Source organism: Eleutherodactylus coqui, chromosome 9, assembly GCF_035609145.1.
Source record: "Eleutherodactylus coqui strain aEleCoq1 chromosome 9, aEleCoq1.hap1, whole genome shotgun sequence".
NCBI lineage: Eukaryota > Metazoa > Chordata > Amphibia > Anura > Eleutherodactylidae > Eleutherodactylus > Eleutherodactylus coqui.
Window position 1 is genome coordinate 66,756,666 of NC_089845.1, and position 18,273 is coordinate 66,774,938.

Genomic DNA, 18,273 nt, shown 5'->3' on the forward strand with positions numbered 1-18,273 from the left:
GCTAGTAAGTCTAACTTCTATTGTGGGTAAAATGTTTAAGATGCTTTTAAGAGATGTTATCTGATCAGCTTCTATGAGGAGGTAGGTTCTAGAGTGGACCTGGGAAAATAACTGGAACTTGTATATTTTAACTTTTCCAAAGCGTTTAATATTGTGTAACATAAAAGGTTGGCATATAAAATAAGAATGCTTGGTCTAGGTGGGGGTGTATGTCATTGGGACCTGCAAATTTTTCTATTTCAATCTGTTTAATTTCAAAGGGATTTTTATTTATTTTAAATTAAAATATACATGCCTTTTATGCTGGTGATTCCCCTCGCAGGGGGTATAACAAAAATGTAGTGATAGCATATCAATCATATTACAACAACAGTAACAGTTATATAAGGCATCCACGTTTTGCTACTGATAATATAAAAAACAGCAAGTATCAGTATAGAAATGGGTGATAGTAGTTGGTATCTAAACCGGCTGGGGGTCGCCTCATTCAGTTCCTCTCCTACCAAGCTATCTTCTAACTGTCTTATTCTAAGTCGCCATAAGCCACGAGAGTTCTGGCAGGTCGAGATAACTGGACCATGGAGACCAGGTTCCAAGGAACCTTTCCATTGTATCATCCCTCATTGCTGAAAGTTTTTTATACAGCATTATCTTAGAGATCCTGTCAATGACTGGTTTACTATGTAGAGAAGCTGACAACCATTGCAAGGCCAAATATATTCTAGCCACCATGCAGATATATTGGGACAATTTATATTGCTGGTTATTATATCCTATAGGTTTGTCAGCCAACAGGCATGCCATAAGAGATAGAGGAAACGTTTTGCCTCTCACTCTAGTTATGATTCTCGCCGCCTGCTTCCAGAAGGACTGTGCTGTTGGGATGTCCACCATATCTGTAACGTTGTTCCCAAGGTGTTGCGTCCTCTAAAGCAGGGGTCCCCAACTCCAGTCCTCAGGGACCACCAACAAGAATTACATCACCTGTGCAATGCTGAGGAAATCCTGAAAACATGACCTGTTGGCGGTCCCTGAGGACTGGAGTTGGGGAACGCTGCTCTAAAGCAATCGGAGAATGTATCCGGGCAGAACTTGTGAGTTCTAGCCGGGACCTATTTTAATCTTCTAACACTTCACTTCTTCCTGGGTTAGACTGGTTTAATGAAAAATTTACATTGTAACTCTCTATTTCACCTGACCTTTCATTTTCCTAAGTGAATACACTGGCAAAAACAACTATTTCATAGATTTGCTTTCTCCTCATTATCCTCTACAATTTTTCCTACATAATTTTTTTAAGTACCAACACTTTCAGTATTATCTTTTTACTATTTATATAGTTGAAGAACAGTTTAGGTTGTTTTGCTGTTTTTATCTGCTTTTTGCATAATTATTTTTTTTCCTTATAGGTTTTCACTTCAGTGATTCTTCACTGCCTTCTTATTTTTGTAGCTTAAATACTATCATTTTGATGCTTATTGTCCCCTTTATATTTTTATTGAGCGATGTTGTTTTTTTTATCGCTAGCTTTTTTATTCCTGTAAGGTATAAACCATTCACAGTGAGTATTTAGGATGACTTTTACATTTTCCATTTACTGTCTGTACTGTTATTTTCGAGCACATTGTCTCAGTTGATAAGGTTAAGGACATCTCTAAGCTGTTTGAACTTTTTCTTCCTAAAGTTTAGTACTTTTGTAGCTCCCTGATAAAACTCCCTATTGAAAGACAAGTGGAAATTTATTAAATTATCATCACTGTTTTCCAGGTGGCCCTTGACCTGCACCTTTGTTATTCTGTCAGGTCCTTTGGTTATTATTAAGTCCAAAATGGCTATCACTCTATTTGGGTCCGGTATGAGTTGGGAAAGGTAATTGCCTTTAGTTATTCACAGAAACTTACCTTTATGAGATCTGCAGGTTTCACCTTCCCAGTTTATATCTGGATAGTTAAAGTCTCCCATTATAATTAACTCATTGTGATTTGATGCTTCAATTTGACTTAGTAATAGCTTTTCAGTAGCTTCTGTTATATTTTGTGGCCCTTAGCAAACCGCTATGAAGATTTTATTATTGTTTTTAGCTTCATGTATCTCCACCCATAGAGACCCTACATGTTCACCTCTCTCACATATAAATCGTCATATAGCATGGGCTTTAACCCCTTCCCTCCCCATAATGTAAGGGTACGTCAAGGGAGCGGGGTACTTCCCGCAAAATCACGTACCCTTACGTCATAGGGATAGCGTGAGATCATGACAGATCACTGATAGCTGGCCACCCGCTGCAACAGCGGGGGTGCATCGGAAATGCTGTTAATCCCTTCCCTGCTGCGATCTAAGTAGATCGCGGCAGGGAAAGGGTTAAAGTTTTTGACCTGTATTTGTCTTCATATTTACTATCATTGGTTTTATTTTCTACTGACCAAATACTGATCGGTATGTACCCAATAGAAAAGAATACCTACACAGAGGCAAAAATTAGCAAAAATAAATAATGCTGCTTTTTAAAAAGATGGCAGTGAAGAATATGGCCACGTGAATAGGTGCATAGATTTACAATGGCTCCCTATTACATTTTGCAGAACATGGACCTAATATGGAGTCAAATTAAACTTGTCTGAAATCAGCCTTAGTTAGAGGATTATATCATCTGCACACATGGATAGTGTGTGCATACAATCACCAACATTAAAGGGATCCTGTCATTAAAAAAAAAAATCTATACTCACCTATTCCTATCCAGGTAGATTTCTTACCTCATCTTCTCCTCCCCAATCTTCTCATGTCTCCTGCAGTCCCAAGGGGGTCTCTTTACCTCAGGCTGGCTAATTCTGTTTCCTGTGATGCTACATACATTCACAGCCAGTCTCCTTCCTGCCCGGCAGTGTATGCTATGTCACTAGTTCACAGTCTTGCAGGGAGTGCTGAGCTATTGCAGAGACTGCACATTCCCGCTGTCTCTGCAATAGATCAGCATTCCTTCCTAGCCAGTAAATGTTACATCACAGGGATGTGACCTTCACTGACCTGCAGGAAGAAGAATGCATGTTTCGTAACAAGGAGAAGAGAATCCAGACGGCTTGTGGTGAGGTGACCTGGGGGACAGGAGAAGATCCGTGAGGAGAAAATGATGTAAGGAATCTGCCTGGGGAGAAATAGGTGAGTGTAGAATTTTTTTTAAATAACAAAAGCCTTTTAATCCTTTCAATGTTTTCTTTCTATCTTAAAACTTGAGCTAAAAGTTTGATTGATATTATGAAATTTAAGAAAAACAAGGCACATCCGTCTTGAGCCATTCTAAATATTGAATATATCTAATAGTATGCTATTAGTGAGCACTAGAGATGAGCAAGTACCCAAATGCTTGGGTCCGCGTTATTCAAGTCGAGCTTTTCATAAAATTTGAGAGCTCTACCCGAGTAACGAACCCCATTGGCTACAATGGGAGACTCGAGCAGTTTTTTTTTATGTGGGACGCCGGGTGCCAAGCTTTTTTTTTAATTCTAGGTTCGTGTGTTTCTCTCTCTCTCTCTCTATCTCTCTCTCTCTCTCTCTCTCTCTCTCTCCCCTGCCTGCCAGACAAAAAAATTGCCATTGACACGCACTGCGTCACAGCAGGGAGGGGCCAAAACAGGCACGTCACAGCGGGGAGGAGCCAAAAACTAGGGCGGGGTTGAACACGGCTTGATGTATGTTCGAGTAACGAGCACCATCGAGTACGCAATGGAGGACAATGTGCAGCTACAAACGGACCTAGATAAGCTGGGGGCTTGGGCAGAAAAATGGCAAATGAAGTTCAATGTTGATAAATGTAAGGTTATGCACATGGGCAGCAAGAATGGATGTTACGAATATTCGTATAATGGGGTACCACTAGGGAAAAGTGATATGGAAAAAGACCTGGGGGTACTAGTGGATTGTAGACTAAACTGGAGTAACCAATGCCAATCAGCTGCTGCAAAGGCAAATAAAGTTTTGGGATGCATTAAAAGAGGTATAGGGGCGAAGGACAAGAACATTATCCTTCCATTATATAAGGCACTTGTCAGGCCTCACATGGAATACTGCGTACAGTTCTGGAATCCGCTGCTCAGGAAAGATGTTACGGTATTGGAGAGGGTTCAAAGAAGGGCAACTAAACTAATACATGGAATGACTGGACTGGAATACCCAGAGAGGCTATCCAAATTGGGACTATTTACTCTAGAAAAAAGAAGGTTAAGAGGTGACCAAATAACCATGTATAAGTACATGAGGGGACAATAAAAGGATCTCTCCCAGGATCTGTTTATACCCAGGACTGCGAAGGTAACAAGAGGGCATCCACTACGTTTAGAGGAAAGAAAGTTTCATCACCAACATAGAAAGGGGTTCTTTACTGTTAGAGCAGTTAGACTGTGGAACTCTCTGCCTGAGGAAGTGGTGATGGCAAAATCCGTAGAGGAGTTTAAAAGGGGACTTGATGTCTTTCTGGAGAGGAAGGATATTATAGGCTATAAATCTAAGGTTATTTGTTAATCCGGGTATACAGGCAGGTAGGAACTATTAGGGGTTGATCCAGGGAACAGTCTGACTGCCATTAGGGAGTCGGGAAGGAATTTTTTCCCCAAAAGGGCTAATTGGCTCCTGCTCTTGGGGTTTTTTGCCTTCCTCTGGATCAACAAAACAGGAGGCTAGACAGGCTGGACTAGATGGACAATGTCTTCATTCAGCCTTGCGAACTATGTTACTATGTTACTAATACTCGAATGAGCATCAAGCTCGACAGAGTACATTCGCTCAACTCTAGTGTGCACACTAGTGGAGAGGAAAGAATGTGTTGGTAAGAGCGTTAAAATATTACTCCTAAAGCCCATGACGTCTAAAACCAAGAAGTCAAATGACCACGTAATTCAAATACTTTCTCTGCATCCAAAGTGACCTAATGCCAATTGAGCACCTTGCATTTCCATCAGATCAATAAGATCTAGTAGTCTCCTAGTTTTTTCAGGAGCTTGGTGTCCCTGAATAAATCCAACTTGATTGTATTTGATTGATGTGAGAGAATTGGGGCTATTCTGCAATAGTTTGTTCAATCCCTGTTTTGTATTTGGAGTGCCCCAAGATGTAAGTAACGTATCTTCATATGCGTGTAAGTTGTGCACTACATTCTTCTTCCTCATTCAATGCTATGGCTGACGAATTTGACCATTTAATCAAATCAATGCTTGAAGAGCTAGCTTGAAAAAGGAGCGACATGTCTGAGCATTTGAAGAAAAATTAAAGTGTTATTCCGTTTCCTGTAGCACCTACCAGACATCATGCAGTTCTTCTCTTTTAAGAAGGGGTGATATTGATGAATTAGTCATATCACAATAGTTATTGAGTATGTTGTTAAAGTTCCCACATAAAGTAAGCCCTCCATTTCACTTTTTTATTAATGCAACATTGTAAGTACATATCGGCCCCTTTCCTCAGTGATCACTGAAGTTAACTTAAAAGTTCATTTAATGGTATTTTAAACCGCCACCATAACACTTCTTTTCTTTTTGGTATGGTGGGTTTGTATGTTCCCACATATATGACCTGATCTGTGGATAGTTTAACAACTTCACATTAAGTAAAACAAATCTTAACATCGTTATTTCGTAAGGAATGAGGTAGTATACCATAATAGGCCATGGCGATAACAAAACTAAGCACAATACATTTGAACAAGTTTCAACATACATAAGAACAGAAGGACTGTTATAAACTAATACAACTTAATTAGCTGACTCAGTAGGCAAAAACATAAGGCCCTTACCAAGTCTAAGATAAAAACCCTGTGAATGGCACTATCACTATCTCAATGATAAAAATGATATATGAAAAAAATTAGGATAGCGCTGCCAGAGTGTACTGAGAAGTCATGAAACAGATGTTTGCAAAAATTATATCTCACTCACCCGGTGTCAAGTGAAGATCCTGTTTGTTAGGATCCTCACTAACACTCTTTATCCAGGAGCTCTTATATATATATCTCTCTGTGCGCCTGTGCCTTTAATCCCCTGGTGTCCTGCTCGGCCAGGGGAGTCAGCTGGGGAGCCGCGTTCCTCCTCCGTCTCTCAAGCAGAGAGCCGCTCAATCCAAAAAGTATGTATATCACAACAAAGATAGGTCCGCGCTCCGGGAATATGGCACTTCAATACTTTAATCTTCCACAACGCGTTTCATCCCGTTAAAGAGACTTTTTCAAGTGTGGTAATACATTACATACAGAACATTCAGTGGAAGCGCTATCATGTCTAATAATCCATATGTTTTATAATAGAGATGTAGGCCAGTAACATCCTCTTGATTGATATATTCAGGAGTGCGAGCGAGCCCGTCCACATTCCCACTTTCACACAAGAAGCAGCGCCCGATGAGGTGACGTCATAGCCCCACGTGACCCAGTCAGCTGACACGCGCGGAGGAGGCGTGACGCCGCAGGACGCTGAGGGGGATGGAGGACGGAGCGGACCGCATGTAATGAAGGTATGTAACTTTTACTATAAATGTTCTGTATGTAATGTATTACCACACTTGAAAAAGTCCCTTTAAAGGGATGAAACGCGTTGTGGAAGATTAAAGTATTGAAGTGCCATATTCCCGGAGCGCGGACCTATCTTTGTTGTGATATACATACTATCTCAATGATATCATCAGTCCTTTGGTTTATTTTTAAGATGAACTGTTTGCCAATCCCTTTGCAGACTCCTTCAGACTCCTCCGAGCTGGACGTGGCACATTAGTGTTCCATTTGGATAGAAATTTGTTTTCTTCTTTCAAGGATCTAATGCTTTTGGGAACTCAAATTTTTTAATGAGAATCTTCACAGGCAATGCCCCAACTTTAAAGAGTGCTGTTTCTAAAGGCCTCTGCTATTGGGGCTAGTTCTCTGTGTTTAGTGTAATAACAGATAGGTCTGTGTACAATTTAATCGGTGGTATGTTTTCAGGAGGGTTTTCATTTTTCGAGTGGCATTCACTATTTTCTCTTTTTGGGAAAAATGGATGCTTGCAAGGACATTTCTGGGTGTGTTGTTGTAAGTGTTTTGGGCGAGGTGATTTCTGAATGCTGTCAGTAACAAGGTCCTGCATAGATAAATCTGGAATTAACTTTTAATAAAGTCTTGTAGGTATTTTGTAAGCTCTTCCTATCGAATGTTTTCCTTAATGCCTCTGAACTTGATGTGTTATTACAGTGGGATCTCTTCTCAAGATCTGTAATTTTAGTATTCAGCAACTGTACCTCATCTGCCAGATTATTATGACCATCAATGACTTGTTATGGGAAGATGCGAAATCTCCTATTTTGAATTTATTATGATGAACCCTTTCTTCAAGGTCTTGCACCAAGAAGTTTGTTGGCCCAAGAAGCTGTGGAACATCGTGTGATATAGAGTCCTTTAGAGCTAGTAACATATTTTTAAAGTGCAGCTGTGCTTTCTGATACCTTTTGATATATCATAAAATGCCAAAGGTTTTGCTCACTAGGGGTCCAGCTGCTGACTCCCCCAGCGATCGCTAGAATGAGCCAGCTGAAATGTTCATCTTAGTCATGTCAGTGCTTGCTAGTTGAAGATAGAAAATAGTCAGATATCATCTGGGTTAGAGGGCAGGTGAAGAGCTGGGGTCCCTTGTGAATCATCTGGGGAAGAAGTTCTCTCTGATATAACTGCTCGTGGGAGCACAGGTGAAGAGGAGGAAGCAAGGAAAGTGGAGAGGGAGACAGCGAGCATGTGCCTCCATCTTTTTTGCACTCTCAAGAAAAATAATGTTCTAGGTTGGTATCTGGCTTGTCTTCATTTTGCATTTCCCCTTTGTGTTGGAGGATAAAGGTACCTTTCAAGTAGCACTTTGGTGTTCTGTGGTTGGGCGGGATAGCTTTGATTGTTCCTGTCATGCAGCAGCTCAGAGATGCTACAACTTTGCTTCGCTACCAAGCCAAGACCACTGAATTGTACATTTCATCTTCAGTTCAGAGCTGGTGATGCAATTTAGTCAATATAGCGTTTTTATTACTACTAAGTTTTTATTTATTATTGTTCATTGTGATTATTACCAGTGTAGCGTATAGTGTTTAGGGACAATCAATGTCTATTTAAGCCTTGGTACACTGTGTTTAGCAGAGGATGCCATGTTATTGTATTCCATCGCATATCAAAAGGTTCTTATTCTTATTGCTATTTCTACATGTACAGGCTATTGTGGTTCTAGGACTTCACTATGATTCCTGTTTTGGGGATCTATTAATGTTTTTAAAAACTGTGTTTTGCAAATATTTGTGATCAACTTTTTTTTTTATTGCATTCTATTTCTATGGTGTGCCTTGTGATTTCACACACTATTTCTTTGTTATTTACACATTTTTGTGTGTTAACTATGGAGCATCTGCTATTAGGTTTTTCATAATTTGGTGGTGATGCCCACCAAAATTGTTGATATTCATGTATTTTGCACAAGTGTTTTTTTGTGGAATTTTTGGGTCACACATGTTTGCCATGATTATTTTCTGACTTTTCTACTACAGAAAAGTCTTTGGGAAAACTCCTAAAAATGTTGCCATAACTAGAGCATGGTACCTTTTGAAAAGAATGCCATGAACTAAGAAAAAAAGTGAGGCAAAATAGCACAAGAAACAGCACTGTAATGTGTAACTCATAACTCCCTATTGACCTATAGCCAACTATTAGCCACAGTTTCTAAACACAGAAAAACACAGAAAAAAGTGCTGGAAAAAAACACCCCAAAACATTGCACTTTTCCTAAAAATGCTATTTGTCAAATTACTATTACACTGGATCTTTTCAACTCTATATTGACCAATCATAATTATTATTCTCTGTTTTAATTTCTCTCTTTCCTTTCAGCTCCGTGTGAAGCAAACTCATTTTTTTGTCATAGTAATATGTGCATTAATAATACATTGGTCTGCAATGGAGTTCAGAATTGTGTGTACCCTTGGGATGAAAACCATTGCAAAGGTAATCCATGGAATAGGAACCTATTATAGCAGCTCAATATATTAAAAATAAATAAGTGAATAAAATAATGAAAAGATATATATAATACCATATATATTATTTGCCATCATTTTGAGTTCCATTGAAATGATCTGTTGACAAATTCTTGACATAATGATCTGTCGTTAATTATCAATCTTGTATTACGGAACAAATTGAAAAAAAAAATTAAGTGAAATTTAGCCCTAATCCTAAACTTGCAAAATAAAACTTTCATGCTGGAAACACAGTTTGTAATGACAGAAACAAACTGCTTATTGTATGTATTATTTGGAATAAATTTGTATGGCAGATTGCTCTTGTGTGCTGCAGAGAGTAGTGGTATCTACTTTGCAAACTATATGCTAGATTTTGAGAAACACTAATTTACACAATAATAATAATAATCTGGGAATTTTTAAAAATAAAATTATAACTCTTTTTTGCATTGTTAATAACATCTCTTCAATGTTCTTATCCTACAGAAAAAAGAAAATCCAACCTTTTGGACCAGCTTACAAATACCGGTGGGACAGTTATAGGGGTCTCTTCTTGTATTGTTATCATCCTCATTATTATCTCTGTAATAGTACAAATCAAACAACCTCGTAAAAAGTTCATCCAAAGGAAGGCAGACTTTGACCAAACAGTATTTCAGGAGGTGTTTGAGCCTCCACATTATGAATTATGCACTCTTAGAGGTTCAGGAGCTGCAGCAGACATTGCTGATGTTGCAGATGATTTTGAAAATTATCATAAATTACGGAGATCATCTTCAAAATGCATACATGACCATCACTGTGGATCACAATTGTCAAGCACTAAGGGCAGCCGTAGTAACCTTAGTACAAGAGAAGCACCCATAGTAACAGACACACCAAACCAGCCTGCTAAATCGAATCTACAGCCTATGAATAGAAGAAACATCCTGGTAATGAAGCATAGTTATTCGCAGGATGCCACAGACACATGTGACATCGATGAAATTGAAGAGGTTCCCACCACAAGTCACAGGCTATCCAGACATGACAAATCTGTCCAGCGGTCAGTATCAATACATTTTTGATGAAGACATTTACTTAAGGACTTGCTTGTTTCTCCAGATTTCCTTTCATCATTTTATGTTTCCTCATTCCCCTTTTCATTCCCTTTTGATTTTTCGTAACTTTTAACAACTTTAGATCATGTAAAATAAAATTGTAGAATGAGCACACATCATTGATGATGACAGATTTTTTTTGCATCTCAATTAACTATTTCTAATTAATTCATTGGTTCATAAGAATTCTAATTACTAATGCATCCGTAGATTGTAAGACTTTTATTAACACTCCTTCCTCAGTGAATGCTTCTTTTTCAATTTCCAGGTTGCACTTTTTACTATCTCGAATTATGTCATGCTCCTACATGCATGCAGTATTACATTAACATATACAGTATGTATGAAACGATCTGACTTTTAGTTATTATAACCACTTCTTATAAACGGTACTGTTGATTAAGTATTACTAGACATGATATGCGGTTCTGTTTTATGAATCAGTAAGACATCTAGCAGGGCATTTTAATAAGAAAAACAAAAGAGAAAAAAACTTTTTATGTAATGCACATTGAATGACTGTGAATAAGATTTGTATACATAGTGTCAGGGAAATAGATGCTCCATAAGCCATTGGATGTTATAGCACTTATCTGTATGTTTATCCGTGTTTGTATCGCATGCATACTTGTGCTTATGTGTTTGTTTACATGCACTACATGCTTTCTTTGCACATTAAAATCACTAATATATCTCAAAAACTCTTCTCCTGTTTTAGTGTGTTCTGCATGCTTGTGTTTTTTTTGTATTGTGTTTATATATATATGTATGTATGGTTATTTTCTGAAAACATAATCTGTTTATGCAAACACATTGAATGAAATAGCCATAACATTCCAGGTTCTGCCTCATTGGGTCTCTAAACAAACATGAAACTGAATACAACACAACTAGGGTATGAAAAGCAGACTTAAGGTAAGGAACTTTGTGGCATGTCTTGACTTAATCTATTTCATTTAACATTGATGAAATCATTAAAGGGATACTAACGCATAGAACTGAAAAAGTGTTTTTACCGCTAACATTTTGGAGGGCGTGAAAGCTTACAACTTCGAATTCCAACTCATCCAGAGACGCAGAAAAATATTAAAAAATTCCACTTTATTTCATATATATGAAAAAGTGGAAGACAATCACCACTACAAAAACTTCTCTGCCACGTAAATGTACATTAGGCTGCTCACACATAGGCGTTAGCAAAACATGGTGTTTACTGCACGTTTCAGTGGTGTTTTTTAACAAATTCGATAGCGTTTTTTATTGCACCCCATCATTGTAATGGGTGATGAGGTGCGTTAAAAAGTGCTTAAATGCATGAAAATAGAGCAGACAGCATTTGAAAATCATGTAGTTAGAAACGCCGCGTTCGAACGCTAGTCTGCGAAGCCCCATTGAACTCAATGAAGGTGTTGTACAGCATTTAGCAGGGATCTGACACCAGCACCACAATGATTAGCTGTTTGCCAGAGCTCCAGTGGCTGGACATAGTACAGTGTGCAGCAAGCTGGAATGGCACTGCAAATTAAGTCCTATTTACTTGAATTGGACTCAAGCTTCTACACAGTGTACCGAACTGTGCTGGCCTCGTAGCTCAGATAAAATAACTGTTTGGTTGGGTTGCCAGGTGTATAAATATTATAGAGGGTCACTGGTAACAATGTATCAATTGACATACAAATGTACCTATGCAAAGATTTTCATTGAAACTCAGTTAGCCCCCTATATTTCCATATCATTTAGTGCAATATTAAGCTAAGAATCGATTATTGTAAATACATTTATTTTTCTGCAGTCACATCATTAAAATAATTGTTCTACTTCTTAGTCTCCCTTTATTATCTAATCATTTTGATTTTTTTCATTAAAAATTTAAAAAAAATGTTTTTGGTTACTTAAATCATGTTTTTCATAGCTACATGTAAATAATAATAATAGATATATTTGCATCTTCATATTTAAGTTTTTCTATATTCTATATTGCATTCTCTATAATGATGTATTATTTAGAAATTTCCTTTCTGTGACTGTATATTGTATTTTTAGTAGAATGTCTGTCGTTTCTTGTCTGGTTTATGCATTTTAAAACGTATTAACATGACTATTTCTCTTTCACTTTTAGGACGGCCTGTTTAATTATTTATTTTGCTTTCAGAGAAGAATTTTTACAATTTTAGGACTCAAATGAGTATGTTCTATAAAGAATTATTTCATCCATCTCCAGAGAGTGGACTCTGTTCTAAGCCCATTCCATTGCCTTCTTAATATAGGATATACAGACATTCCTGCCCTCAACGCAATGTTCCTGCTACTCAATGACATTGTTGTAATTTGGTTGCTGGCCACCAAGTGCTCCTTAGTTTTTAAATACATTTTGAAATATACTGGATACTTGAAGAAGAATCTGGTTACTGATTGTGGAATTCCCAAGTATTTGGTATTTTATTTTTGACGAGGTCAAGTTTTTTTTTTGGTTTTACTGAACAAAACTGATGTGAAAAATAACCCTCAATAAAAAATGTTTAATTTGTATCTTATTTTCATTTTACTAATTACTTGAAATGTTCCTGAATTTTAAAATGATACGCAAATTTAAAAAAAATATGACACTACTATTATAATTTAACAGATATTCTATAAAATGATTGTTTTGATTAAAATACTAAATGGCAATAAGTTGTCTTCTTCTGTCTTAATTTATATTTGCTTATTTGAGTCAAAATCTTTGATTTGAGATTTTCTGGTCACATTGGCATTTGTCGAATAATTTTAGGTTGGTATTCTGTGTATGGATGTGATTGTATTCTAAATGGCTAGACCAAATTCCTAGGCACTGCTTTTCAGTCTAGTAATTCGGAATTTGGAGCAGAGAAAGCTGTGTCTTACTAACCCATATGCATGCATTATCATTTGTTATAATTAATGCTTAAATTCCCTTTTTGCTTGCATACTGGTCTTTCTTAATGAATTTCTTCATTAAATAATGTATAGCTATTCCATCCAAAAGCTCAAAATATTTTTTGTAACCAAATAAATGGTTTATAGAGCTTAAAAAAAGAGAAAATGTTGAACATTTAAAGTAATATATCACTGCTGTTAAATAGAAAGACCTGAAAGCCTCTCAATAATCGAAGTATACATTTTACTATTCACATTTCATTATTCTTTTAATGTAAAGTATTGGAAATGTAAACCTATTTCCAAAGCAATGGAAAACTTTCAATGGACTTGTGTTAAGAAAACAAATGAAGTATTAAATATACTTGTTTTTATGTTCTTTTTTTAATAAGCTAACAAAATGCATATTGTATCTTATAATATGTATTAAAATTGACTTTAAACAAAATGTATTAATGCTGGTCTTGATGACTGAAATCTCTTAATCCAATACTGTGCACAGTCTAGATTTTTCTATTATTTTAGACATCTCTCCAGCTCCTTAATGACTAGTGGGGGTGCTTACATGGGAGCAGGTTACATATACCTGGCTGCTCATACTTGATCAGGAACATTGAAATCAATTTTAGATATCACCATATGTTGTATACAAATTAGGCTAGGACTGTCTGATGGATGTTTCATTACTACAGAGTGGTCCTAGGCTTTCTGCATTATGCAGTCCTCAACCCTTTCCCCTGCTCTTGATTGAACACCAATGTTATACCTGAGACATTAGTCAAGAGCCAGGAGCAGTGGATGAGGATCATATAATACAGAAAGCCAAGACCACTGTGTACTAATAGACTGCCTTTCGGATGGCTACAGCTTAATATACACATGGCAATATCAAACACTGATTTTGGGGTTCCTGGTGAACTATAAGCAGTGAAGGAGGTATGTGAAGCCTGACCCCTATGTCAGCATCCCTGCTGTGCTACTTTTTAGTATCCAGAGAGTTGCTGACAAATGTATTTTAAAAATTTTGGTTGAGGTGGTAATAAAAGATAGAAAGATGCATTGTTTAGATTCTGGCCAGACCACTCCATAGATCTTTGCCCACAGCTTTGCAAATTCTTTTTTGAGCTGCTGACCTTCCCATATTAGAGACTGTATGCTGGAAGCAGAGTATTACTAGTATCTAACCTGTCTGAATTTAATTGCTGTTCTGCAAAATACAGGATTGGCAATGTATGGGCAATAAACAGCTTCTTTATGTGAAGAATTAATCACATCTTTGTAAAAGTAAATTTAGGTGGAGAAGCTTTGTTCGCTCCATAGTCTCTTATTATAGTGATTTATTGTACAGGGTGGTCCAAAGGTATGGAGACACCTGAATAAATAGAGAATGGTGACTGGTAACACCATCCTGTGTGTGGCATGTTGCTAAGCGAAGAGGGCAATTATGAGAAGGGCAGTGTCTAACATGCCCATTTTGATAGCTGGCGTCTTGAAACTGAGTCGATATTTCAAATGGAAAGATGTGCGTGTGACACATGTATTTGATAGATTTGGATTCTTCATCAAATTTTCTATGCTTAAAAATGTCATATACTTTTATTTATGTCAAAGGCATTAACAATTTTTCTGTGACATGTCGCACAACAATGATCTACTACAGGATATGCTTGCTATGCTCCCCGTTGCTTTGAATCATCAAGGCTATCCTCTTCTCCCATTCAAGATTCACTGAGAGCAACACCAAAGCAGAAATGTATCAAATTCTCTATCAGATACATATGTCACATGCACCACTTTCCCATTTGAAGATATCAACTTGATTCCAAGATGGCTTTCCAAAAAGGCCATCATGTTGGACACCAGCCGTCATAGATTTGCCCATGTCTCTTAGCAAAATTCTTCATACAGCATGGCATCACCAACCAATGGTTTCCATTTATTCAGGTGTCTCCATACCTTCGGACCACCCTATATTATGATACTTATAGTAAAAGTAGCACATTTATTTATCCTGATAAGTTAACAGTAAATAACTGTACTCTAAGAGTACACACAACAGATCATATGTAGGAAAAGATTGAAACAATTTTATTGCCTCAGAATATATTTTGGCCAAAATTGGCAGATGTGAGAACAGTAATCTTTAAAAAAAAAATAACCATGCTCTTACAGGGCTTTTCTCAGACTATTGATGACCTATCCTGACTTGTATCCAAGTTTTTAATGAACCTTAAAGATGATTGATTTGCTCACAGTTGGTGACACTAGATGACCTAAAATAACGCATCTCTACTGCAGTGGAATTGATAATAGAGGAAATGCCAGGATGAGTCTGGGCAGAACTGGACTACTGACATACTATCTGCCATGTCACCAACTGTGTCCACATTCAACATCTCTAATGTGCATTGAAAACTTGGAAGTGTTCTATCTTTTCATGTCATTCTGGCTGTTGTATGTCAATTCATGTATGGAAAAATCAGCATTACTTGTGCACCATACGTTATGAATTATCCTGTATATTGTACTCACTTCTTTGCAGTGTATTTTTCTGATACATATCAGACACCATCTTGACTTTTAGATTCCACCTGCTCTCTATTTCTCTGTGCTGTGCTCTCAAACCTGTGATACATCACTACAGCATCAGATAACCAGCCAGAGCCAACACTTTCTCTGCCTGCTGGGAGGAATGTGGAACTATTATTACCCTCTATATTCTCCTAAATTAGCTAAACATCAAAAGTATACAGTTAAGGAGGATGAATTGTCATCTCCTTCATTATAGCTGTGTGACTGGAGCTAATCATCAGCAGTAACCAAGATAAAAGTTATATCCTCCCTGGGAAAAGCTTGTGTGCATTTCATTTCATCATACACAAAATTCTGGTGACTAAATTCAGAAAGTCAAGTAATTCCCAGAGGATCCCTGAAATCATATGCCCCAAATGAAGAAAATTTTCAGATATAAATGAATAATTAATCAAGATAATACTGTACTAGCTGACGTATATGTGGGTGACTACGTATGGTACATAGTGAATAGGTAAACAAATACAAGTGTTCCTTTAAATATTACATTTTCCTGTTAGACCATTTAAAACATAATCATTCTTTAAAAAAATGTTCCTATTTCTAAATATTGCTGCTATGCCATGTGTCATGGTGCCTCCTATTTTGCTTCCCTCTCAGTACACCTGCCTAAAGCATCCTGTTCTGGTGGTCACACTTGTCTAATAGCTTGAGTTTATTGTCTGGATCCTCTTGCACATGGTTGGTGAATAGACTGTTTCTATTGTGCAGGTCAACCAATAAGAATTGATACACTAGAAATAGCTTCTTACTGACGCTAAAGACTTTGGAGGTCATTTATTCAATGATTTGCACCCGTTTTCTAGCATAGAAAAGGCTCACATTATTTTGGTGCACAGCATATTATTGCTAAAACTTGTGATATGTTATGTCAGAAATTGGCATAAATTACTGTATAGTGCAAATCTATGCCTGCTCGTAGCAGGCATAGATTTCCAATCTTGTCTTATAAGCAGCAAAAGATGCGACACATTGTTATGAAGCATGCACCTTTTAAATTACTGTCATTATGCAAATTAAAAGAATTCCAGGGGGCATCTAAAAAAGTTGGTAACAGCAATACATGGACACAGAAGATGAGCAAACATTTCAAAAGTTCAGTTTAGCTGGTTCAGTGAATTTTGGCAAAAAGATCGATTCAGTCCAAATTACTTTGAACCGAACATAGTAACATAGTATGTTAGGCTGAAGGGAGACAAAGTCCATTTAGTCCAGCCTGTTTCCAGCACCCCTTGTTGATCCAGAGGAAGGCAAAAAAACACCAATGTGGCAGAAGCCAATTAGGCCTTTTGGGGAAAAAATTCCCTCCTGACTCCATAGTAGCAGTCAGAATAATCCCTGGATCAACGTTTGAAAGTTACTACCAGACTCCAAGATCTGTATCAACAACCCCGCTGGTTATTTAGTGCCTATATCCTGTAATATTGTAGCGCTCTAGAAAGGCACCTAGTCTCCTCTTAAACTCCTCTATCGATTTTGTCATCACCACGTCCTCAGGCAGAGAGTTCCACAGTCTCACTGCTCTTACAGTAAAGAACCCTCTTCTATGTTGGGGATGAAACCTTCATTCCGCTAGAAGTAGAGGATGCCCTCTTGTTACTGTCGCAGTCCTGTGTGTAAACAGATCATGAGAGAGATCCTTGTGTTGTCCCCTAATGTATTTATACAGTTATTTGGTCGCCCCTTAACTGTCTTGTTTTCAGGGTAAATAATCCCAATTATTATAGCCTCTCTGGGTTTTCCAGTCCTCCCATTCTGTTTATTAATTTAGTTGACCCTCTTTGAACCCACTCCAGTACTGTAACATCTTTCCTGAGCACCGGTGACCAGAACTGTACACAGTATTCCATGTGGGGCCTGACAAGTGCCTTATATAGTGGAAGAACAAGGTTCTCATCCCTTGCCCCATACCTCTTTTAATGCACCCCAAGACTTTATTTGCTTTTGCAGCAGCTGATTGTCATTGAATGTTCCAGTTAAGTCTACAGTCAACTAATTATCTAGGTCCATTTACAGTCATACATTGTCCTACTTTGTATTATTTACCTTGTACAATTCCATATCATCTGCAAATATTGCTATTTTACTGTCCAGCCCCTCTATCAGGTCATTGATAAATAAATCGAACAGAATGGGGTCCAATACTAAACCCTGTGGTACCGAACTATCATCGGTGACCCAATCAGAGTACGATCCATTTATTACCACCCTCTGTTTTCTATCTCTGAGTCAGTTCTTTACCAAACTACACATGTTTTTGTCCAGACCAAGCTGTCTCATTTAATATATCATCCTATTATACGGCACGGTGTCAAATGCTTTAGAAAAATCCATATACACAACATCATTAGACTCTCTGGGTCCAGCCTAGAATTTAGTTCATTGTAGAAGCCAATCAAATTGGTCTGACATGATCAACCTCTCATGAGCCCATGCTGTTGAAGAGTTATACCATTGGTTTTTTCCTTGAATATTTTTCCAATTATTGAAGTGAGACTTACCAGCCTGTAGTTAACAGGCTCCCTTCTTGACCACTTTTTGTATATTGGAACCACAATGGCAATACGCCAATCCAGTGGTACAACCCTGATATCCATAGTGTCCTTAAATATAAGAAATAGCAGTCTGTCTAGCTATCAAGTCACTTAATTCCCTTGAAATCCTTGAATATATTCAATCT

The 18,273-nt window shown here is 37.5% G+C and overlaps 1 protein-coding gene across 1 annotated transcript in view; it reads left to right on the forward strand.

Moving 5' to 3' along the window:
• The window catches only part of NETO1 (neuropilin and tolloid like 1), a 168,929-nt gene extending 156,360 nt beyond the window's left edge, over positions 1-12,569 (forward strand). The window contains exons 8-11 of the mRNA XM_066579496.1: positions 8,876-8,989; positions 9,493-10,051; positions 10,947-11,021; positions 12,226-12,569. Of these exons, the coding sequence (XP_066435593.1) occupies positions 8,876-8,989; positions 9,493-10,051; positions 10,947-11,007 (734 nt within the window). The 3' untranslated portion in view covers positions 11,008-11,021; positions 12,226-12,569. The remainder of the gene's footprint in view (positions 1-8,875; positions 8,990-9,492; positions 10,052-10,946; positions 11,022-12,225) is intronic.
• Positions 12,570-18,273: the final 5,704 nt, after the last annotated feature.